We start from the raw sequence: 25,261 nt of genomic DNA, 5'->3' as shown, positions 1-25,261 counted from the left end.
CACTTGACTGAAGAAAAGCTCAGGTGAGCTACAAAAAATGTGAATTGATACGTGGCTCTGATAAGTGAGGTCTGTACAATGGACTTTCTTATTCTTGTGAATTTCATTCATACACTTTATTTTTTAGATTAAAAAGCCTTACATATCTGAGTATAAATCATAACCGGCTAGCCAGCATTCCTAGAGAACTTTGTTTCCTTGAGAATCTTTCTGAACTTCAACTTAACTACAATCAGCTCATTTGCATACCCAAAGAGATGAATTTCTTGAAGAAGCTCCAGAAGCTTCTTCTGGTCAGGAACAACATAGAATCTTTGCCAGAGGTAAGCAAAAGATGGAACCAAATTTTCTTTTGTTGGTGAAGAACTCATTACACCATGATAAGGAGCAGTTGTAGAATAGATTTGGGCATCTGAGTACAAGAGGTCATTTGCTTTCCCTCTGATTAGGTATAATCAGTTCCCAAATCCCTATGACAAAGGAAGGTTATAACTTGGATTTTTTCACAAAGCTAGGGATGACAGATTTAGTAAATAAAAATACAGAATCTGTATTAAATCTGCTTAAATCTGAATTTCAGATTACCGATGAAGAATATTTTTTAGTATAAGTATGTTCCAAATATTGCATGGGACATACTTATACCTTTTAAAAATCTTATTTTTTTTGCCTGAAATTTAAATTTAAGTGAGTGTCCTGTATTTTATCTGGCAACTCTATATACAGCACAAAATATTAGTACTTTTTGGTTTTTGAGTAAGTACTAGATATCTTCCATTTTTCCTTTACATCCACTCTCCATCCTTTTCCAACCTGTTCTGTGCCTGGGAGACTGACCCGTATGGGCATCAATGAGCTCCTTTGTCCTCAGACTTCCTCTAGGATATGGCCAATGAGGGGCAATAGCAGGAGGTGAAGGGCAGGGGGATATTGAGTACCATATAGTTTTCCCCTGATGTTCTCTCTAATAGGGTGCTGTGAGTTGCCTGCATGCTTTTCTGGAGAGTCATAGCAAATGTCAGGTGATCCTAAATGGACATTATTACATTCCCTTGACTCTTTAGGCCTGTGGTATTAAAGAACTCCCTGCTGTTGCTAGCTTTTGAGAACCTTGTGGTTTTATGGAACTACCTTTCTTGGTTTAGGGAACCTCATTGATTTCCCTGAACCCTGTCAAACTTTTATAAATAGTGGCTTTATTAAACTCTCCTCAAATTTCCCAGTTTAAGAGTACCATTTCCTGTTAAGAACCTGTCAACAGGTTTACCTTCCTTACTTATACAAATTAGAATTAATTTAGTAGGAGGAAATGCATGTCATACAGTAACTTGAGGAATAAAAAAAGCAGATTAATTCCTACTGTTTCACTTTTCTCTCAAGAAGATATTCCCTTGGGACTTCCCTGGTGGTCCAGTGGTTAAGAATCCGCCTTACAATGCAGGGGATGCAGGTTTGATCCTTGGTCAGGGAACTAAGATCCCACACGTCGTGGGGCAACTAAGGCTGTGCACTGCAGCTACTGAGCCCACGCGTCACAACTAGAGAGCCCACCTGCTGCAACTACTGAGCCAACGTGCTCTGGAGACTGTGTGCCACAACTAGAGAGAAGCCCGTGTGCTGCAATGAAGAGCCCACGCTGCAACTAAGACCCGATGCACCCAAATAAATAATAAATGAATAATTTTTTAAAAAAAGAATATATTCCCTTTAAAAATTCTGTGCACCCTGTAATGTGATATGTAAAAATATACCAAGGTATAGGCTATAAATAAGTATATTTCAAAAATTTTATTATTATATTCCTTAAAATTTCGACTTAGTATAAGCAAGTAAGAAAGTGTCTTGGAATTACAGATTAAACCTATTAAAAACATGTCTGCCTTATTTGAGGGAAAAGCAATAACAGCAGCAATAGGATCATCATGAAGCATTATATTACTTAGTGTTCATAACAACTTTATAATGTATCTCTTATTATACCCATTTTAGAATAAAGATCAGAAAGGTTTTGTGACTTGAACATAGTTTGCAAAGGTCAGGAAAAGAGCTCAGATCCATGTCTGTCTAATTTAAAAGTCCGTATTTCAAATCAATAGTCTTACCACAATTTTATAAACCCAAGGCGTTTAGACTTTAAAAAATTTGAATGCTAGTAAGTCCTGTTCTGAATTATCATGTAAAGAATGCCTATAATCATTTATGTCCTTGTACATTTAATATGATTCAGTCTATCATTGTTCTTTTTGGTCTGAATTATAAATGATAAGACATTACAGAAAATACTCATTTGTTTTGTTACTGAACATATTATGAATCATTTTCTGGTACATTATAAATTATGTGTATGTCCGCACACGTGCATATGAAGGTATATGCTCATCCAGTCACATTGGGCATGTGGCTAGACTAACAGATTTCCCTTATAAGGAAAGGGTTGTGTTAGCACAATGCCACACAAAAGGTAGATGTGAAATAAATGCCAGTGGAATTGTTGATAAAAATAGTTTTCTAAGATTACGTCTGTGTTCTGTCTCCCAAAGGTTCTTTCTGTTTTAATGATAGAAATGTCTACTAAGTGCTCACTATGTATTAAGCCCTTTAGTAAGCACTTTTGATTAGTAATTTATTTAATGTATTCAGCATCCATATTGAAGACAGTGGGTTCCATTAACATTTCCATGTTACAAATGGAGAAACTAAAGTGCAAAGATTAAGAAATTTGCCTATAGATATATAGTAAGTGTCGGAGGTGAATTTGAACCTACAGATATTTACTACAAATAGTCTAGTTCTTGGTCACCATGTTATGTTGCCCTGGAGTGGTCAGAGGAAATGGAGGATTGAAAGAATCTGGTGATCCAGACATAGTGATCTCCCTGGGGAGATATACTGAAGAATTGACCAGGTAATTAGGAAAGATGGTCAACCTCATCAAGTTTAAACTTACAAGAAATGTTTGTGATTCTACATATTAGACTTTTAAAAAGCTCTCTCTCTCTTTTGTTTCCTGACACAGGGACTTTGTGATCTTTTCAACCTAAGAATCCTAGACATAGCTGGAAATGTTATTCAGATGTTTCCACCAGGAGTAAGTAGAGTCAACTTGAAATACAATTGAAAAATAATTTTGTTTATGCTATTGGGAATAGAAAAAATAGGCAGCCAGTAAAACCTATAGTAATTGGAACCTTGAATTATACAGATAACTCAAAGATTTGCTTTGTTCTAGAATTTCAAGACCTGTTCTTTCCCATTCCTTCCTTTGTGTTCTGTGCCTGCTGAACTTGTTTGAACGGAGTGAACTCTGATTGTTAGCATAAATATTTTAATATATTAGCTATGGTTAAGTGGTTTCTTTTAATCATATACTGTTTTTGGTCACCTCAGACTTTTTGAAAATATTACGTTCCAGAGCATAAATTTTTATCCCTTGCAATTAATCCAAAAGAGACACTTCTCTTAGTTGTTTTTAAGCCATAAACAATGAAAAATGCACTTTTTTTTCATTTGGAGATGAATTTTGACTTTGCTTTATTTCAAATAACTGAGAAGCAGTTGGTCTTAGCAACTTCTAACTTCTGGGAAAGAAATGGCAGTTTTTCATGTTGGGGTGAGCATGTTTCCACTGCAAGGTAATAATTAGAAGCCCATCAATCCACAAGGTATTCAATAAATAGTTGTTGATCCATTAATTACTTTTTCTGATTGATCAACACAAAATTGACATTTCAGTCCTTTTTACCCACTGAGCAATATTTTACACTGAAGATGACTCAAATAGGAAAAATGAGTGTAATTTCTGTGTTTTAGAAAAAATGTAGAGCTTTTTGTGGTAAATTATACATAACATAAAGTTTACCATTTTAACCATTTTTTTTTTAAATAAATTTATTTATTTATTTTTGGCTGTGTTGGGTCTTCGTTTCTGTGCGAGGGCTTTCTCTATTTGCTGCGAGCGGGGGCCACTCTTTATCGCGGTGCGCGGGCCTCTCACTGTCACGGCCTCTCTTGTTGCGGAGCACAGGCTCCAGACGCGCAAGCCCAGCAGTTGTGGCACACGGGCCTAGCCGCTCCGTGGCATGTGGGATCCTCCCAGACCAGGGCTCGAACCCGTGTCCCCTGCATTGGCAGGCAGATTCTCAACCACTGCGCCACCAGGGAAGCCCCATTTTAACCATTTTTAAGTGTACAGATCTGTGGCACTATGTATATTCATGTTGTTGCACAACCATCATCACCACCTATCTCCAGAAGTTTTCTATCTTTTCAACTGAAACTGCACCCATTAAACACTACAACTTCCCATTCCTCCCTCCCTCTAACACCTGGCAACCACCATTCTACTTCTTGTCTCTAAGAATTTGAGCACTCTAGGAATCTCATATGAATAGGATCATACAATATTTGTCCTTTTGTGACTGGCATATTTCACTTAGTATAATGCCTTCAAAGTCTGTCTATGTTATAGCCTGTGTCAGATTTCCCTCTTTTTTATGGCTGAATAATATTCTATTGTATGTATATGCCACATTTTGTATATTCATTCATCTGCCCATGGACAATTGGGTTGCTTCCTCCTTTTGACTATTGAGAATAATGCTGCTGTGAACATGGGGGTACAAATATCTGTTCAAGTCCCTGCTTTCACTTCTTTTGGGTATATACCCAGCAGTGGAATTGCTGAGTCATATGGTAATTCCATGTTTTAATTTTTTTAAGGAATTGCCAAACTGTTTTCCAAAAATACAATTTTGAATGTTTAATAAGCACTGGATGTTGTTAATGCTGACCTGATAAATGCTGCAAGATTTTATTCATCCTGCTACAACATATTATTCATGTCTTAGTTTACCTCTTTTTCTGCCTTATGATGCCTTCTCTGATTGCCAAAGCAGACTTCTGATGCTACTTCTTCTCTGGTACCGTTATAGTTTGTACATACCACAAAGTAGAGTAATTCTTTTCAAGTCTGTCTTCCCATTAGACTGTAATCTTACAGAGGAAAGGAGTACTCTTTTTAACCTTTACACCTGCAGTGTCTTAAATTCCAATTGAATAAATGTTAAACAAATAAATAAAAATAATGTTCTTAAACTACATTCAGTATTTGCCTTAGTAGTATCGTGAATTCACAGTTTCTTCTACAGTGATTCTGTACTTACAATTTTGATAAAACACCATTACTTAGATTCCATTAATTTAGAGTAATTTTGGCAGAATCTGAGTTAGTATCACCTTTGTAACATCTCTCTCAGAATTTTCTGAAAACTCTGAAGTAAGATATTCTGTGAATTCATCTGATCTTTGGTCCAACTGGTTCAAGTTAATAAAATTTCCACATTTTATTAGATGGGGCAACTAATGAGGAAATGATGAACAAAGAGGATAAATGACTGACTCTAGGTTATGCCATGATTATCATCAGTGAAAAAGAGTAAGTTTCAAAATAATGGTAGTGAACTTTAAAAACAATTAGACCATCCTTTTTAGGAAGCGATATAGTATAGAAATGAAGAACATGGACTTTGGGGTCATATACACATGAGTTTAAAGTTCTAACTTTCTATTTACTAACTTTGAAATCTTTAACAAGTGGCTTAACTTCTCTGAGTTGCTGTTTTATTTGTCAAATGGGTATATTAATACCATTAACTTTAGGAAGGTTGTTAAGTTACATAATGATTTAAAGCATTTTGTTCACAGTTGGCATTCAAGGAATGGAAGCTCTTATGATTATATATTGTATGTACAATATATACCAATAGTGAAATACTAGTAATATGTATAATTATAGTGAGCATCCACTGTCTACTAGCATTAATAGGAAAAATTAACCTTGTGAGGTACATGTTCTAAAAACTTATTTTTATTATAAAAATTTTCAAACATACATAAAAACAGAGAGAAAAGCAAAAGGAAATTCCATATACCTATTGCCCTGAAGTGTAGTATTAACCCAAAGATTTGAAAATGTGCTCTGTAGAAGTGTCTTTAAGTGGCTTATTTTACTGCCTCACAGCTATTGTTTTTTTGTTTTTTTGTTTTTTTTTTTTTTTAAATAGGGCTTTATTTAAGACTGTTGCTATTTTATGACCTGAAACTTGGTGTGCTATTTGGAAAATGCAGTTGTTTCACAGAAGTTTAGTTTTAATTCACATGGCTTTTAAATATTTGAAACTGAATTTTCACCAGGAATTTTGTATAAGAGTGTACATTAAATGGAGATCTGCAGTAAGACAATGGGACTGTTATAATTATTTGTTCATATGTGTTGAATCAAAAGAATTTCTAGATTATTAAGAAAAATGCCGTCATCATCAGATAGTGAGTTAGCTGTATTAGAAATGCATTGGTTCTTTTATTACCATGTAGTCAGATCTAGTACATTGAGACTTTAATTTCTTTCCTTATCTCTTTTTTTCTCTTCTTGATTTAAACTTAAAACTTTTTTTGAAAGTTGTACAAATTATACATTCTTCTTAAATTTTCAAACAACAAAGAAATACAGAATAATAATAAGAGTATCCATTCCAGGACCTCTACATGTGTGTTCTTTAGAAAAGTCTGTTAAAGCATATATATATATTTTTAAGAATTTTAAAGGAGTTTATTGCCAGAAAGTGCCAGCGTCTGAAAAGAGAACCATAAATGCTCCTAAGCAAAGGTAATCACCATCCTTTCAAAATATGCCAACAGGAAGAGAGGTGCCAAAGCAATGTAGTTCCAGAAAGGGAGTCTTTCTCCTGCTTCCTTGAGGTGTGGCAGGAAGGTCCTCAAAATCAGGCTGTCCCCTGAGGACTTCATTCTAATACAGAACAGGAAGTCATTTCACCTCTCCACGGCCCTTCTCCTTCTCTATCTTTCAAATGGAAGGTCTTTTGGTGATATAATATTGTTTATCCTTTCCTGTGTATTGTGAGCTTGTTGGGATGATCACATTCATCATTTCGCTGGACCATTTATCATTTGCTGGACCATGAGGAGCCACATTTGAAACCCACCAAGAGGAATTCACAGTCCACAGAGATCTTAAACTCAGAGCACAATTCAGAAACTGGACATGATTTTGGTGTCTTTCTTTGAGAAGAGGATGATGCATTTTCAGTTGGGCATAGGTATTTGAATGAGATTAGATGTGCCATTTTTGGAATTAGATATATGGAAAAAAGAAAGTGTGTGGATGTGGGCACTGAAGAAGGTGGTTAATAATGAATAGTACGTTTTTCACGTTATACTATGTCTGGATTGGTTTCATGATACTTAATTTCCCAGTATAAATTTTCTTATTTATTTATTTATGTATTTATTTATTTATGGCTGTGTTGGGTCTTAGTTGTGGCACACGGGATCTTTCGTTGCAACACATGGGCTCCTCTCTAGTTGTGGTGCATGGGTTTCTCTCCAGTTGTGGAATGTGGGCTTCTCTCTAGTTATGGTGTGCAGGCTCTCTAGTTGTAGCGTGCAGGCATCAGAGCACATGGGCCCTGTAGTAGCAGCACGTGGGCTCTCTAGTTGTGGCATGCAGACTCAGTAGTTGCGGCACTCAGTCTTAGTTCCCTGACCAGGGACTGAACCCGCATCCCCTGTATTTGACGGCAGATTCTGAACCACTGGACCACCAGGGAAGTCCCTGAATTTTCTTTTTAAAGAAGTACCACCTAAGTATGTAAAAGGTGTCATTGGTAGTAGAAAGATCAGTAGAGAGAAAGCAAAACTCTGGGGCTGATTTCTTGATTTGATATACCATTGCACAATTTGAGGAAATTTTCAGTGCCTCAGATAAGATTATTTGATATCCAATTCCTATCTAAGACATGTCAAACTTATTCATTTTAATAGTTTGCAATAGTCCTGTGCTTCTTGGATGAATAGGGATTGTTAAGATTTTTTTAAAGATAACTGTTTTTTTTTCTCCCATTTAGTTCTCTTGTCTTCAAATAACCTTGTGTAAATAGCATTTTTCTGATTATAGAAGTAATTAATTCATTGTAGAAAATCCAGAAAATAAATAAGGATAGAAAGAGCCAAATATAAGGTATCTTTAGGTTTGCCTCCCAAAGAGTATTTGTTGGTTTTTTTTTTCTTCAAGTATCTTATTTTTATATGTGCACTTAAAAAATTGAAAGCATATTTCATATGAAATATGTATCTTGTTTTTTCTTTTAACATTATATATTGAGCACTTTCCTTAAATGAAAGTTCTTCAAATATGTGATTTTTAATGACTGGGTGTCCTTTTACCTTTTCTTATCATATGTTCACTTTTTCTTACATTTTTTATTATATTGATGGAATTGGATGTGGATTTTGAATGAACAAGCCTTTGAGGAAAAGGATGATTTGAAACAAAATGTCTTTTATTTGTATTTTTTTTGGAGGGAGTAACAATTTTGAGACATTGCCTGTGATGGACAGTGAACCATAAGGAAACATTGCCAGTTGCTCAGATAGTGGGGGAAACAGTGACGCTTGGTTTACGAGTTTCCTAGTTCTGCTGTAATGAAGTACCACAAACTGGGCATTAAAATAACATGTCTCTGTTTTCTTGTAAGGACACCAGCCCTAGGATTAGGGCCCACCCTAATCTAGTATACTCTCATTTTAACAAATTACATCTGTAAAACCTCTTTCTAAATAAGGTCACATTCTGAAGTTCTAGGTGGACATACAATTTGAGGTTATGTCTCATTATATTTGGGTAGAACAACGAGTTGTAGTACTCTATCTAGCACCTGTATGTGTGATAGATATAACTCTCCTAAGTGAGGCTTATATGACAATTCAGTTCAACCAAGTTAAACTCTCTTCTCTGTTTTGGTCATGAAGATTTGAAGAATTTCTATCCTCAGGAAATTCTGGGGAGACAAGTAAACAAATATGAATGTTGTCCTGTAAGAACTTTGGATTTCATGTTTGAAGTGGGCCTTAGAGAGATCATAAGAAAAATATAAAGACAGAAATTTAAAACTAGAAAAATTAAAGAAAGTGACATTAATTAGCTTGGAAAGAGAAAGGAGGTAGGTAGGTGGTAATTTCATTGTTGAGTTCATTATATGAAGGGAGACAGTAACCAGCTGCCTTAATAACTTTTTTTTTTAATAACTTTTAATGATGGAGAAAAAAACCCCACACTGTCATTTACTGCAGAAGGATTTTGGATTAAGATATCATAGAGGGATTTCTAGGAGGAAAGGGTTACCAACCTCTCTCTAGATTATAAAAGAAAGAATAGAAATCTCAGTCTGAAGTAGTTATGATTCAGCTGTTTCAACAGGGAGAAAAGTAAGTCACTGAGTTTTTTAGTTACCTTGAAGCAATTATTTATATATATATATATTTATCTTTAAGAAAGATTTTTCTCTGGCTCCCCTTTCCCTCAGGAGACTGGTTATTTTTCAAACTGCAGTCATTTGTAAAAGAAGTTGACCGGACAAAAGTGAGAAAAATTTTAATGGTCATCATCAGGTGGTATAATGATGTTTATTTTTGATGTGAGGTTTAAAACAAAATATTATAACAGACAAAATAGACTTTAAAATAAAGACTATTACAAGAGACAAAGAAGGACACTACATAATGATCAAGGGATCAATCCAAGAAGAAGATATAACAACTGTAAATATTTATGCACCCAATATAGGAGCATCTCAATACATAAGGCAAATGCTAACAGCCATAAAATGAGAAATCAACAGTAACACAATCATAGTAGGGGACTTTAACACCCCACTTTCACGAATGGACAGATCATCCAAAATGAAAATAAATAAGAAAACACAAGCTTTAAATGACACATTAAACAAGATGCACTTAATTGATATTTATATGACATTCCATCCAAAAACAACAGAATATGCTTTCTTCTCTAGTGCTCATGGAACATTCTCCAGGATAGATCATATCTTGGGTCACAAATCAAGCATTGGTAAATTTAAGAAAATTGAAATTGTTATCAACTATCTTTTCTGATCACAATGCTATGAGACTAGATATTAATTACAGGAGAAAAACTGTAAAAAATACAAACACATGTAGTCTAAACAATACACTACTAAATAACCAAGAGCTCACTGAAGAAATCAAAGAGGAAATAAAAAAATACCTAGAAACAAATGAAAATGAAAACACGATGACCCAAAACCTATGGGATGGAGCAAAAGCAGTTCTAAGAGGGAAGTTTATAGCAATACAATCCTATTTCAAGAAACAAGAAACATCTGAAATAAACAACCTAACCTCACACCTATAGCAATTAGAGAAAGAAGAACAAAAAAAAACCCAAAGTTAGCAGAAGGAAATAAATCATTATGATCAGATCAGAAATAAATGAAAAAGAAATGAAGGAGGTGATCACAAAGATCAATAAAACTAAAAATAGATTCTTTGAGAAGACAAACAAAACTGATAAACCATTATCCAGCCTCATCAAGAAAAAAAGGGAGAAGACTAAAATCAATAGGATTAGAAACAAGAAAGGAGAAGTAAAAACTGACACGGCAGAAATACAAAGGATCATGAGAGATTACTGCAAGCAACTCTATGCGAATAAAATGGAAAACCTGGAAGAAATGGACAAATTCTTAGAAAAGCACAACCTTCCAAGACTGAATCAGGAAGAAATAGAAAATATAAACAGACCAATCACAAGCACTGATATTGAAACTGTGATTAGAAATCTTCCAACAAACAAAAGCCCAGGACCAGATGGCTTCACAGGTGAATTCTATCAAACATTTAGAGAACAGTTAACACCTATCCTTCTCAAACTCTTCCAAAATATAGCAGAGGGAGGAACACTCCCAAACTCATTCTACAAGGCCACCATCACCCTGATACCAAAACCAGACAAAGATATCACAAAAAAAAGAACACTACAGGCCAATATCACTGATGAACATAGATGCAAAAATTCTCAGCAAAATACTAGCAAACAGAATCCAGCAGCACATTAAAAGGATCATACACCATGATCAAGTGGGGTTTATCCCAGGAATGCAAGGATTCTTCAATATATGCAAATCAATCAGTGTGATGAACTATATTAAAAAATTGAAGGATAAAAACCATATGATCATCTCAGTAGATGCAGAAAAAGCTTTTGACAGAATTCAACACCCATTTATGACAAAAAAAATCTCCAGAAAGTAGGCATAGAGGGAACTTACTTCAACATTATAAGGGCCATATATGACAAACCCACAGCCAACATTGTTCTCAGTGGTGGAAAACTGAAACCATTTCCACTAAGTTCAGGAACAAGATAAGATTGCCCATTCTCCCCACTATTATTCAACATAGTTTCAGAAGTTTTAGCCACAGCAATCAGAGATGAAAAAGAAATTAAAAGAATCTAAATCAGAAAAGAGAAGTAAAACAGTCACTGTTTGCAGATGACATGATGCAATATATAGAGAATCCTAAAGATGCTAGCAAAAAACTACTAAAGCTAATCAATGAATTTGGTAAAGTAGCAGGATACAAAACTAATGCAAAGAAGTCTCTTGCATTCCTATACACTAATGATGAAAAATCTGAAAGAGAAATTAAGGAAGCACTCCCTTGTACCATTGCAACAAAAAGAATAAAATACCGAGGAATAAACTGACCTAAGGAGAAAAAAAACCTGTATGCAGAAAACTATAAGACACTGATGAAAGAAATCAAAGGCGATACAAACAGATGGAGAGATATACCATGTTCTTGGATTGGAAGAATCAACATTGTGAAAATGACTATACTACCCAAAGCAATCTACAGATTCAATGCAATCCCTATCAAACTACTAATGACATTTTTCATAGAACTAGAACAAAAAATTTCACAATTTGTATGGAAACACAAAAGACCCCGAATAGCCAAAGCAATCTTGAGAAAGAAAAACAGAGCTGGAGGAATAAGGCTCCCTGACTTCAGACTATACTACAAAGCTAAAGTAATCAAGACAGTATGGTGCTGGCACAAAAACAGAAATATAGATCAATGGAACAGGATAGAAAACCCAGAGATAAACCCACACACATATGGTCACCTTCTCTTTGATAAAGGAGACACGAATATACAATGGAGAAAAGATATCCTCTTCAGTAAGTGCTGCTGGGAAAACTGGACAGCTACATGTAAAAGAATGAAATTAGAACACTCCCTAACACCATATATAAAAATAAACTCAAAATGGATTGAAGACCTAAATGTAAGGCCAGACACCATAAAACTCATAGAGGAAAACATAGGCAGAACACTGTATAATGTAAATCACAAGATCCTTTTTGACCCACCTCCTAGAGAAATGGAAATAAAAACAAAAATAAACAAATGAGACTTAATGAAACTTCAAAGCTTTTGCACAGTAAAGGAAGCCATAGAGAAGACAAAAAGGCAAGCCTCAGAATGGGAGAAAATATTTGCAAATGAAGCACCTGACAAAGGATTAATCTCCAAAATATACAAGCAGCACATGCAGCTCAATATCAAATATACAAACAACCCAGTCCAAAAATGGGCAGAAGACCTTAATAGACATTTCTCCAAAGAAGATATACAGATTGCCATTAAACACATGAAAGGATGCTCAACATCACTAATCATTAGAGAAATGCAAATCAACACTACAAGTTGTAGGTGTCACCTCACACTGGTCTGAATGGCCATTATGAAAATAATCTACAAACAATAAATGCTGTAGAGGGTGTGGAGAAAAGGGAACCCTCCTGTACTTTTGGTGGGAATGTAAATTGATACAGCCACTATGGAGAACAGTATGGAGGTTCCTTAAAAAACTAAAAATAGAACTACCATATGACCCAGCACTCCCACTACTGGGCATATATCCTGAGAAAACCATAATTCAAAAAGAGTCATGTACCACAATGTTCATTGCAGCACTATTTACAATAGCCAGGACATGGAAGCAACCTTCATGTCCATTGACAGATGAATGGATAAAGAAGATGTGGCACATATATACAATGGAATATTAGTCAGCCATGAAAAGAAATGAAATTGAGTTATGTGTAGTGAGGTGGATGGACCTAGAGTCTGTCATACAGAGTGAAGTAAGTCAGAAAGAGAAAAACAAATATCGTATATTAACGTATATATGTGGAATCTAGAAAAATGGTACAGATGAACTGGTTTGCAAGCAGAAATAGAGACGCAGATGTAGAGAACAAATGTATGGACACCAAGGGGGGAAAGGGGAGGGTGGGATGAATTGGGAGATTGGGACTAACATATGTACACTAATATGTATAAAATAGATAGCTAATGAAAACCTGCTGTATGGCACAGGGAACTCTACTTCACTTCGCTGTGCAGTAGGAACTAACACAACATTGTAAAACAACTATACCCCAATAAAAAAAAAAAAAAAAGAATCTCTGGAGTGCTTGTTAAAACCCAGATATCTGGGCCTTACCCCTAGAGTTTCTGATTCAGTAGTTTGGAGAGTCCAGGAATTTTTATTTCCATTAATTTCTTAGGTGATCCTATTGCTTTAAGTCTGTGGACCACACTTGGAGAACCACTGGTCTGACGTATAGAGCTGTGGTAGAGCTTGGACTTGCACTCAAGATTTTTGCTGCAAGCCCATATTAGAACCCTGCCTCTGAGAGAAAATAAATGCTGAGGAATCTATTCTTTGCCCCAGGAGTGACAGGCAGGGGCAATCCCTGTTATGTTACACAAATAAATAAGGCATTTCTTTCATCTCAGTGAGAATTTGGGTTCTGAGGATTTCCCTGTGTCCTTGACTAAAATGATACTCAAGGAACTATAGAATTCTTGTGTACTCTGGAAAGTACTTTACATAGAAACTAAGATTTTGGTATGTGAGCACAAGAAATGCCTATAAAGTTGGAAGCTGAATCCTCTTCAGCCACTCTGGATGTACTTGGTGCATATATGCCATTACATAACCTCTTAAACATGTATTCATCAGTCAATCTAAAAATTGGAGAGGTTTTTAGCATGTGACTTTAAACACTAAGTTTTATTTTGGAGAAAGTTTGGCAAGGCCAAATCTTTACCATGTGACTTTTAGTTGTTTCTGAGTTTTGTCTTCATAAAGTTTCCTATTTACATGGGATCTAGAAGTGAAACTCAGGTTTAGCTAAAACATTTACAAGGACACGTATAAATATGACAAGTTGTGAGAAAGCACTTTGTGGTGAATAGACATTGAAGAAATGTGCTTAAAAGATATAAATCACAGCCAATGCTACATTTTCCAAAGTTGCTGCTGGTTCAGTTTCAAATTCATATTAACAATATTCATTTGAATCTGTGCTCTCCATAAACAGATTCTGTGTCAGAGTTAAGAATCTTAAGTATTTGTATATCCTAAAGTTTTGTGGGCACATAGTGTTTTTATGAGAAAAATTGTGTTTGGACTATTTAAGGGGGATAATGGTTATAGCACCTAGTTCATTTCATCAGTGCCCCCTTTTTTCCTTCAAGAAACACCAGAGTTATCATAAATCAAATTTGAGAATAGTGTGAGCACTTTCCCTTTTACAGTATGAGAAACACAGGAGAGAAAAAAAAAATGTAAACAACTTTCCCAGAAGCACAAATCGTTTGAATGAAGAGAAGATTTGAATATACTCTTCCCAAACAAAAATTAAATATGCCTAGATTATCAATTTACCAGTTGTGTGACCCTGAGCACATAACTCAATTACTCTTTGCCCCCCCCTTTTCCCTCTGTAACTTGAGGATATTAATAACCACTTGTATCATAACATTGCTGGGAAAGTATCTGATACAACTGTTGGTGCTTAACAAATATAGAACGAACAAATAATTAAATTAAATAACATATAAATCCTTTATTAATGCTTGGCCCATGATAGATATTAAATGTTATTTTCTTTTAATTTTAAAGTTTGGTCTGAGCTACCTGCTGCTAAATCCATCCCAAATGCAGGGATGTCTTTCAAGGCCATGAGAGCACCTGAAAGTTTCTAACATGCAATTTGCAGGGTAACAACTGTTCTGTATGCAAGGGTATAGGGGGGGGGGGGGTGCAGTCTCTGTTAGCAGCACACTATTTTGGGTTATTTTCCTGTACAGACCAATTTACATTCTTCTGGCCTACTTTGGTTAATCAACAAAATATTACTAATAAACTATCTCTCTGAAAGAGGTCCCTCTTTCCCTGGATCTTAACCTTTGATTCTCTGTTTATTTCTGTCTCATCCCTTCCCCCTTCCTCCTGGCTGACTTGGTTTCTGATTGTCAAACGAGATCCCTCTGAAAACAGGACCCCTTGTTAACTGAATTCTCCTTTTCTTAGACCCTTTACACAACTTGTCACCTACTACTTATCTCTATGTCCTTTGACATAGTATTCCTTGAATACTTTTAATTTAAAATGGTTTCTCTGACATAACGAATGGACTTGAGAACATGGGAAGGGGGAATGGTAAGCTGGGACAAAGTGAGAGAGTGGCATGGACATATATACACTACCAAATGTAAAATAGATAGCTAGTGGGAAGCAGCCACATAGCACAGGGAGATCAGCTCGGTGCTTTGTGACCACCTAGAGGGTTGGGATAGGGAGGGTTAGGGGGAGATGCAAGAAGGAGGAGATATGGGGCTATATGTATATGTATAGTTGATTCACTTTGTTATAAAACAGAAGCTAACACACCATTGTAAAGCAATTATAGTCCAATAAAGATGTTAAAAAAATAGACAGTTATTATTGAAGATCATATATGATCAATTATGTGAAGATCATAAAAGAGAAGGGAAGACTGAGGAATGGTCACAGGTTGGAGAAACTAAGGAGACATGACAACTACATGCATTGTGTGATCCCCAGACTCAACCTTGGACCAGGAAAAGGAAATTAGTGGGAATATTGGTGAAATTTGCATAAAGCCTGTGTATTAGTACAACCTATAGTATTGTATCTGATAATTCCCTGGCTTGGGCCATGTACAGTGCTATGTAAGATAACGACATTTGTGGAATTTTAGTGAATGGTTTATGGGACTTCTTGGTACTTCTTTTGCAATGTTCTGTTATTCTGATGTTGTTTCAAAATGAAAATAAAAATTAAAAGTAAAAATAAATAAATTAATAAAATGGTTTCTCTGTTCATAAGCAATGCTGATTGATTTTTTTAATTGAAGTATAGCTGATTTACAAAGTTGTGCCAACCTCTGCTGTATAGCAAAGTGACTCAGTTATACACATAGAGACTTTCTTTTTTTTATATATTCTTTTCCGTTATGGTTTATCACAGGATATTGAATATAGTTCCCTGTGCTATACAGTAAGACTTTGTTGTTTATCCATCCTATATATAATAGTTTACATCCGCTAATCCCACACTCCTAGTCCTTCCCTCCCTTACCCCCTTTCCCCTTGGCAACCACAAGTCTGTTCTTTATGTCTGTGAGTCTGTTTCTGTTTTGCAGATAGGTTCATTTGTGCCATATTTTAGATTCCACATATAAGTGATATCATATGGTATTTGTCTTTCTCTTTCTGATTTGCTTCACTTAGTATGATAATCTCTAGTTGTATCCATGTTGCTGCAAATGGCATTATTTCATTCTTTTTTATGGTTGAGTCGTATTCCATTGTATATTGTACCACATCTTCTTTATCCATTCATCTGTCTATGGACATTTAGGTTGTTTCCATGTTTTGGCTACTGTATGAATAGTGCTGCTATGAACATAGGGGTGCATGCATGTTTTTGAATTATAGTTTTGTCAGGGTGTATGCCCAGGAGTGGGATTGCTGGATCACATGGTAATTCTGTTTTTACTTTTCTGAGGAACCTCCCCTGTTTTCCATAGTGGCTGTACCAACTTGTGTTCCCACCAACAGTGTAGGAGGGTTCCCTTTTCTCCATACCCTCTCCGGCATTTGTTATTTGTAGACTTTTTTTTTAAATAAATTTATTTATTTGTTTTTGGCTGCACTGGGTCTTCGTTGCTGTGTGTGGACTTTCTCTAGTTGCAGCTAGCAGGGGCTACTCTTTGTTGTGGTGCATGGACTTCTCATTGCGGTGGCTTCTCTTGTTGTGGAGCATGGGCTCTAGGCACGCAGGCCTCAGTTGTTGTGGCACTTGGGCTCTGTAGTTGTGGCTCGCAGGCTCTAGAGCTCAGGCTCAGTAGTCGTGGCACACGGGCTCAGTTGCTCCATGGCATGTGGGATCTTAGTTCCCTGACCAGGGCTTGAACCTGCATCCCCTGCATTGGCAGGCAGATTCTTAACCACTGCACCACCAGGGGAGGCCCTATTTGTAGACTTTTTAAAGACGGCCATTCTGACCTGTGTGAGGTGGTACCTCATTGTGGTTTTGATTTGCATTTCTCTAAATTCAATGCTGATTGATTTTGATCCATGCCAGTGAAAGCATATCTTGCTGTGTCCTTGATTCCAGACACTTGCCTGATACCTAGCATATAGAACCTGGTTTAGTGTCGCTCTTGGCTTCATATTTGTCTCATTTCTAAAGCCTAAATATTTCACAAATGTTCCAATGTCTTTTGTTGTTTTACTTTTTGGGCTTAATCCAAAGTCAAGTGATGAAAGCCATTTTATTTTTGTATGATTCTCATCGTTTTCAAATGAGCTCAACTGCCTTCAGTAGAATTATTTCCAAGTATGAGCAGTTACACACAAATATGTTCACATACACACAGGGAGGTCATTTAGCTTTGGATTAAGATAAATATTTTTGTGAAATAGACTGGACACTTTGAGAATTGTTATATACAGTTTCAACATGTCTATAACCAAAAATGTCCTTGAGTGGTCAAAAGCCCAAGACAGTTGTGGGAAAGGCACTTGGGAACATGAAATTGTGATGTTTGACTTGTACCAAAATTTCTATCAAAACATTTGAAACTCTTTTGCAAGTATAAAAGTATAAAAGTGATATTCAGGGAAACATTCATAAAGCTGTGGACAAGAACATCTCCAAATATCTCCACATTCTAGTGATTTGGTTTGAAGTATTCACTCTGCTCAAATAGCCATGAGATATTCCAGTTGTCTACCTCCAACCCCTTTGCTTTTCTGCCTCTTTTGAATAGAAACATTAGAGATCAACTTTTTTCTTGTTCCATATCTATAGTTTATTTTCCGTCTCAGTTGAATATTAAGGAAAACTATACCTTATCCTTGAAGCTTATTACATCCTCTCTAAAATTTGACTTTAATTTGAAAATAGTATATTTTTCTTTGTCAGTGCTGCCTCAGTGACTCAATTTATTAAGAGATACACATTTAAAACAACATTCAATTACCTTTAAAAAATGGGACACAAGTCAATGCTTGACTAATGAAAACCCCTTGTGGGCTCTATCGTTTTATGTAAGTGATGTAAGCTTAGCTAATATAGAATTAGTGAGTTCCAAAACTTGACTACATGTTTTGCCTGTCACTACATTTACGAGAATGAGATCATGTTTTCTGCTTTCTTATATGGGGGGGGGCAGTGGGCAAGGAGAAGGGTGTTGGATTATATGTGATTGCTTCTTTTGCCATTCTAATTTTAAAATTTCATGAGATAGACGTTTTGAAATGAAAAACATAGAGAAAATCCATAAAATATTACCCTGGATGCCATGAGGGTTTTGTTAAAACTCTGATTCAAAATTGAGGGCTTAAAAAAAAATCTAAGTTAGGGGGTATAAATGTTTTTCCCTGTTTAGCTAAATTAAATAATCTGGGTTCTGCCTTTCAACTTCTATATGTGCTATGGAATTAAAGACAGGCTGGTCCTGAATGCCTGTAAGTGCTTCAAAGGACCCTATTCCACATTTATGGTGGTTGGTGAACAGTGTTTAGCTATCATTTAGTTATTCTTGGAAATTTTTTTCTTCTAGTCAAGTATATAAAGAAAATGATTCAAGAGATAAAAGTGACGTTGCTTATCTTCAAAATGGGGATTCCAAAATTTAAGCTACACCCACTTTGCTTGTTGGGAGAAAGGGAGGTTAGGGTTATTTGCTCATAAAGAGAGTCAGAGCTGCTATCTTTTATGCTTTGTGATAAAAGTGGAGTTTAAATGATTTCAAAATGAGGGCCAGTATTTTTCAAGGAGTAAACCTAATAAAAAATGAGAAAAATTGTAAAGAAAGGCTTTGATTGAAATCAAGTAATGCAGCTCTTATGAAGCCTATTTAGGCATTGGTTTTCATTTAGATGATTAGTCCTTTCTATTGACCCCCCCTCCATACCCCCATCAACAATGTAAATGTAAACTCTATGAAACCCTGGTTTTAGGGATTTACTATTTATTTCTCTATGGTTTTCCAGGCTATAATTCTTATAAAATATATCATTATCAAATAGATTTTAGAGTGCATAAGAATCAGCAGTGGTGCTTATTAAAATTTTGATGTCTTGGCCCCATGCCCATATATTCTGAATATGGCTAATGCTTTTTGCTTTAAAGTTTAGTTTTCTTATATTAATTTAGCTATATCAGCTCTATTTTGATTCGTATTTGCAGGATACATCTATTTTAATTCCTTACCTTCAACCTTTTTATATCCTTAGGTTTTAGATATATTTCCTATAAATAGTATATGACTCTTCATTTTTTTAAATCCAGCGTGATAATATTTGTATTTAAATTGCAGCATTTAGTTCATCTGAGTTTAATGTGATTGCTGATTTATTTGGGACTAAATCCATTTATTCCTATATATATTTAATTTGTTCCACTTGTTCTGTATTCCTTTTTCTAACTTTTCTTCTTTCCTTTTGAAATGATTGGATATTTTTACAAATCCATTTTAAAATCTGTCTAAGGGAATTTTGTACAACTTATTTTTTTAATTGACTACCTTAAAAGCTTAAAAAAATCTTACTTGCTTTATGAAAGTTAATTATTAATTGGTACTTATACTCTCCATTTTAGACAATGCAAGAATTTTATGACAATTTTAATCTATTTACTCACCTCCATTCTTTGATATTTGGTGTTATAATTCTATTTGTATTTTCAAAGATTTTGTTATTATTTTACACAAATAATATTCAGTTAGATTTATCTGCATGTTTAACATTTTTGTTGTTATTCATTTTTTCCTGTATCTCCAATCTTCCTTTAGGGATCTTATATTTACCTTCAGCTCAAATTACATTTTTTAGCCTTTCCTTTAGAATGAGTCTACTGGTGGTTTATTATTCCAGTTTTGGTTTGAGTTAAACTATTTTTATTTTAGCCTATTCTTGAAGAATAATTCTTACATGGTATACAATTCTGAATTGACAGTATTATATTTCACTACTTCCAAAATTTCATTTCACTATCTTCTAGCTTCCATCTTTGATGTTGATAGGTCTGCTACAAACATTACTGTTGCTTCTCCTTAATCTGTTTTTCTTTTCCTGACAGCTTTACAATTTTTCTCATTATCTTTATATTCTACATTTCAATTATGATGTGTGTAGGTGTAAATTTCATTTTATTTATCCTGCCTAGAATTTATTTGATTTCTTAAATATGTAGATTGATGTATTTCATTATTTTTTAAAAAGTCTTAGTCATTGTCTTTTCCAGTATTGCTCTGCCTTCCTCTCTCCTTCTTTGGTAATTCTAATTCCCTATATGTTATTACTTCTCACTTTATCTTTTTTTGTCTTATCTTTCCCTTCTCTGTTTTTGATCATTTTGTCTCTCTGTGCTTCATTCTAGATAGTTCCTCCTGATATGCTTCACAGTTTAATAATTTACTCTTCACCTGTGTCTAATGTGCTATTTAAATTTTACTGATTTCAGTTTTATTCAGTGTTACAATTTCTGGTTGGTTCTTTTTCAAATCTACTATGTTACTTTTTTTTTTAAAGATTTATTTATTATTTATTTATTTAATTTATTTTTGGCTGCATCGGGTCTTAGTTGCAGCATGTGGCATCTTTGTTGAGGCATGCAAGATCTTTCGTTGTGGCGTGTGAGCTACCCTCTAGTTGTGGTGTGCGGATTTTCTCTCTCCAGTTGTGACGTGCAGGTTCCACAGTGTGTGGGCTCTGTAGTTTGTGGCATGCAGGCTCTCTAGTTGAGGCATGTGAGCTCAGTAGCTGTGGCACGTGAACTTAGTTGTCCCGTGGTATGTGAGATCTTAGTTCCCCAACTAGGGATTGAACCTGCATCCCCTGCATTGTAAGGCAGATTCTTTACCACTGGACCACCAGGGAAGTCCCTACTATGTTACTTTTTACATTTTTCAGTTATCTACTGAAATTGTTAAGGCTGGCTTTTATTTCCTGGAACATGTTAAGTGTAGTTGTTTTAATGTCTGAGTCTGATAGATCCAATATCAGAGAGTACTTTTGGGTTGATTTCTGTTCTCTGTTATTTGTGAAGTTTTATTTATCTGTATCAGAGTTCTCCAGAGAGACAGTATTCAACACAGTGCACCATATTTTCTTCTCATATGATTGTTTAGATTTGATTGCATCCTGGACGTTGTATTTGAAAAATTATTTTTGAAAATAACTTGAGACCTCAGATGATGTAACTTCCTAGAGAAGTTTTCATTTGCTTTTGCCATTCGGAAGCAATATGATACCTCTTTAGTAAGATGGAGATGTTAATAATTTGGTACTACTTTAGTTTAGTTTCAATGCTTAAGAGTCACCTAGATAATTCAAAGCTGGGCTTCTATCTGTGGGGGGTTGGATAATTTCTGATTTACTCTTATTCTTATGTGAAAATCTTTTCTGGTCTCAGTGTGGTAAAGTGGTTTTAAATGTAGGACTCATTTCTCTAGATATCTGTCAGCTCCTAGATCTTGTCTTGGTTATTCCTGATGGTCTTATTAGCTCTTTGATGCCCTTAAGAAGATTTTTAATATATTTTTACTTATGTAAAATGTAATGAGAGGTTTTGTCTGAGTTACCTTGTTTTCTGTTACTGGAATTGGGCATTTTTGATAGATTTCATTAAGATACTGAGAAAACTTGAGTAACTTCATTCTGAAAAACTTACCTTCCTCAATAACCTATACATTTCCTTTTCTTTAATGAGCACTCACCTCTGCTCATTTCTAGGACTCTTCTACAGGTATCAAAATTTTAAGTAGCAAAACACTCTTACTCTGGCTCAAACCATTCTCTTGGTGATGCATAGGTACTAGGTCTGGTTCTCTAATTAAGTAGCATTATCATCTCCTTCTCTCCTGCCTCTCTGAGGAATAATAATCTTCTCTCTGATTTTCCTATTGCTGGCTCTTTTGTATCATAACAGGTCTCAGGTCAAATATTAACTCTTCAGAAAAATCTTCCCTGACCACCCAACAAAGTAGCCATCTATCTCATCATTCTGTTAAAACAGTTTAAAAATTTTCATTATGGCACTTACTATTGTTATAAATATGTTTATTTATTTGTTTACATGTTTATTGTTTGTCTTCATGCTCCATTCTTTTATTCCCAATGGAATGTAGTTCCCATGAGAACAGGACACTTGTCTGTTTATTCATTGTTATATCCTTATTGCCTAGAATAGTGCTTGGCAAATAGTAAGCATGCAATATATATTTGTTGAATGAATAAGTGACTGAATGGCATGATCTTAGCCATTGTTTGATTTTCCTACTCTTCTTCTAATGCCCATAAGTCACAAGCATTGAGAAGGTCTCAAGAATCTTCTGTTTGGTGTGAGAACACTTATCTGCATTTTGTCCCTACCTCCTTCAACTTCCACTTTATTTGTTTGGTCAGATACTGCTTTCCTGCTCCATTTATCCTCCAGAGGACTCTGTGTTCCTATCTTCCAGACTTACTTAAGGTAAATCTCTGTTTAATAGCTGCATTACATTTCTATTAAAGTTCTATTTCCTTTTTAATTTTAAAAGATAATAAAAATTATAGAAACTCTTTAATAATCTTTTTGCCTTGGATGCCAAGAAGTTCAGAAAAAAATTTAGAGATTACAGTTTTAGAATCATCTTTTCCTATATTTTTGAACTCTAATTTTATTGGCATTAATGTATAGGTTTTCTCTATATAATAAACCATCTAAAGTTCTTGGAAGATAATTGAGAATATATTAAAAGACAAACAAAAACGAAAATAAAAACTCAAGTCCTGACTGAGAAGGTATCCCTAAGAACCTAGGGGCAGGACAGGAATAAAGACACAGACATAGAAAATGGACTTGAGGACATGGGGAGGGGGAAGGGTAAGCTGGGATGAAGTGAGAGAGTGGCATGGACTTATATATACAACCAAATGTAGAATAGATAGCTAGTGGGAAGCAGCCACATAGCACAGGGAGATCAGCTCGGTGCTTTGTGACCACCTAGAGGAGTGGGATAGGGAGAGTGAGAGGGAGATGCAAGAGGGAGGAGATATGGGGATATATGTATAACTGATTCACTTTGTTTTAAAGCAAAAACTAGCACACCATTGTAAAGCAATTATACTCCAACAAAGATGTTAAGAAAAAAAAAGAATTTCAAAGCTCTCTATATAAAATTGCATGGCGTTTCAGAACATTTTATTTGTAATCAACAATCAGGGTAGGAGGGAGGAGCATCAATTTTCTCATTATTCCTAGGATTTTTGTGAAGTGAGGATCAAATAAATTTATGGAAAACTGCCTGCTACTCCAAAAATTTAGCTTTCTCTTGCTTTTTCCTCTAAGTGCCATTAAGCAGAAAATCACACTGTAGTGTGCAGAGAAGGTATAATGGTGAGACAGGTATAGTGATTAGTGACAGTAAAGACAGAAGGTTCTAGAACATAATAAAGGGAAAAAGTCACTTCTTTATCAAGAAGACAACTACCCAGAAGTGTCAGAGAACTAGGCCCATAAGGCACATAGTTCATTCTTTTGTTAGAACTAGTGCAGCTTTCCTTTAGGAAATTCTGGCAAGAAAATTCCATAGATAATTAGGGAAAAACCATCAGGGATAGGCAAAGGCCATCACAGGAGGGATATACTCAGGATTGTTAGTGAGAGTTTCATCTACCTAGGTCACAGATGCTTGCTAGAAACAGTAATATGTCAAGGGAGATATGTAAAAGTTACTATATAAAAACAAACAATAATAAATAATATTCTTTGAAAAGTATGTGGTTGGTTTTGTGCTAATCACTTTAGGACCATCATCTTATTTAATCCTCATTATAGTTCTATAAACTATGTACTATTACTATTGACATTGTACAGATGAGAAAACTGAGCTTTGGAAAAGATTAATGTACTTTTCCCAACATTATATAGCAGAGCTGAAATTAAAACCTAGATTGCTTCAAAGCCAAAATATACTTAATTACTAGTAGTACTTTTAGAAACATACCATGCCAGATTATCGTATATTGTTCCTGTTTGTTAAGATTTTATGTTCTTTTAATTATTTTGGAAGGCATGGCTGAGCTGAACTAGCCAGAGAAAGGACTGATCTCTGAACCTTCTTTACCCTTCTGCCTAGCCCCCTATACTCCTATAGTCTCTAGCTTACTTTAGAAAACTGAAGTCAAGACTCCTGGAAATGTGTTCTTTAAGAGAACTAAAAACATATGTTCATTTGAGGTGAGGGGTTGAGATTAGCAGTTGACTCTGAAAGCTCTTGCTGAAACAGACATTTTGTGCCTGGTAATTAGGAGGAACTGTTGGTAGCATCCGGATTCCCCGCTGCAAAAGGAACCTCTAAACTTAACTGTTGAGAGGAGGAAAGGATGTTGGGCTTGGACGGTATTTTCAGACACCATATCTGAGAGTCTGTTGCTGGCATTCCTGACATAAAGGGGAACTTCAAAGAGATTGCAGGTGTGTCTTGCTAGGAGGATACACTTAACAAGAAAGAGCTATAAATCAAGGAAATACTTACAAACAGAAGACACTGTGTTAGTAGAAGGCTTAGACAATTAAGCTGTGCAGTGGAAGTCACGGAACTGACTCAAAGATGTGAAGACAGTAGGTGACACTGAGGAAAGTTGAATGTGTCACTGTGGGAAGACTGTGAGGCTTTTGATATTGTAGTTTTTTGTTTCAAAATATAAAAATTTTGCTTACTTTCCCTTTCTTATGTTTTAAGTAGGGTGTTGGTGCTAATCTCTTAAAATTGCTTGTTGGCTAGATTCTTCCAAGTGTTTGAGTGGTTATCTGTTCTTGAGACTTTCTTCCATGTGTATCTCTGTCCCAAGAATTACAGTTGCATCAAGTCACATACACAACTCTAATAAACACATGCAGTTAATAAGTATTCCATTTCTATGTAATATTGGGTATATTTTGATCTTTCTTTTTTACATTAGTGGAAAAGCATGATGGGTG

General features: G+C 35.3%; 1 protein-coding gene across 1 annotated transcript in view; it reads left to right on the top strand.

Annotated features, from left to right (window-relative positions):
- The window catches only part of LRRC69 (leucine rich repeat containing 69), a 98,095-nt gene that overhangs the window by 24,043 nt on the left and 48,791 nt on the right, over nt 1-25,261 (top strand). Inside the window, 2 exon segments of the mRNA XM_036830628.1 lie at nt 128-323; nt 3,017-3,088. Of these exon segments, the coding sequence (XP_036686523.1) occupies nt 128-323; nt 3,017-3,088 (268 nt within the window).

This window comes from Balaenoptera musculus, chromosome 17, assembly GCF_009873245.2.
Source record: "Balaenoptera musculus isolate JJ_BM4_2016_0621 chromosome 17, mBalMus1.pri.v3, whole genome shotgun sequence".
Lineage (NCBI taxonomy): Eukaryota > Metazoa > Chordata > Mammalia > Artiodactyla > Balaenopteridae > Balaenoptera > Balaenoptera musculus.
Note: the sequence above shows the minus strand (reverse complement) of the source record. Positions and strands in the feature narration are given on the sequence as shown.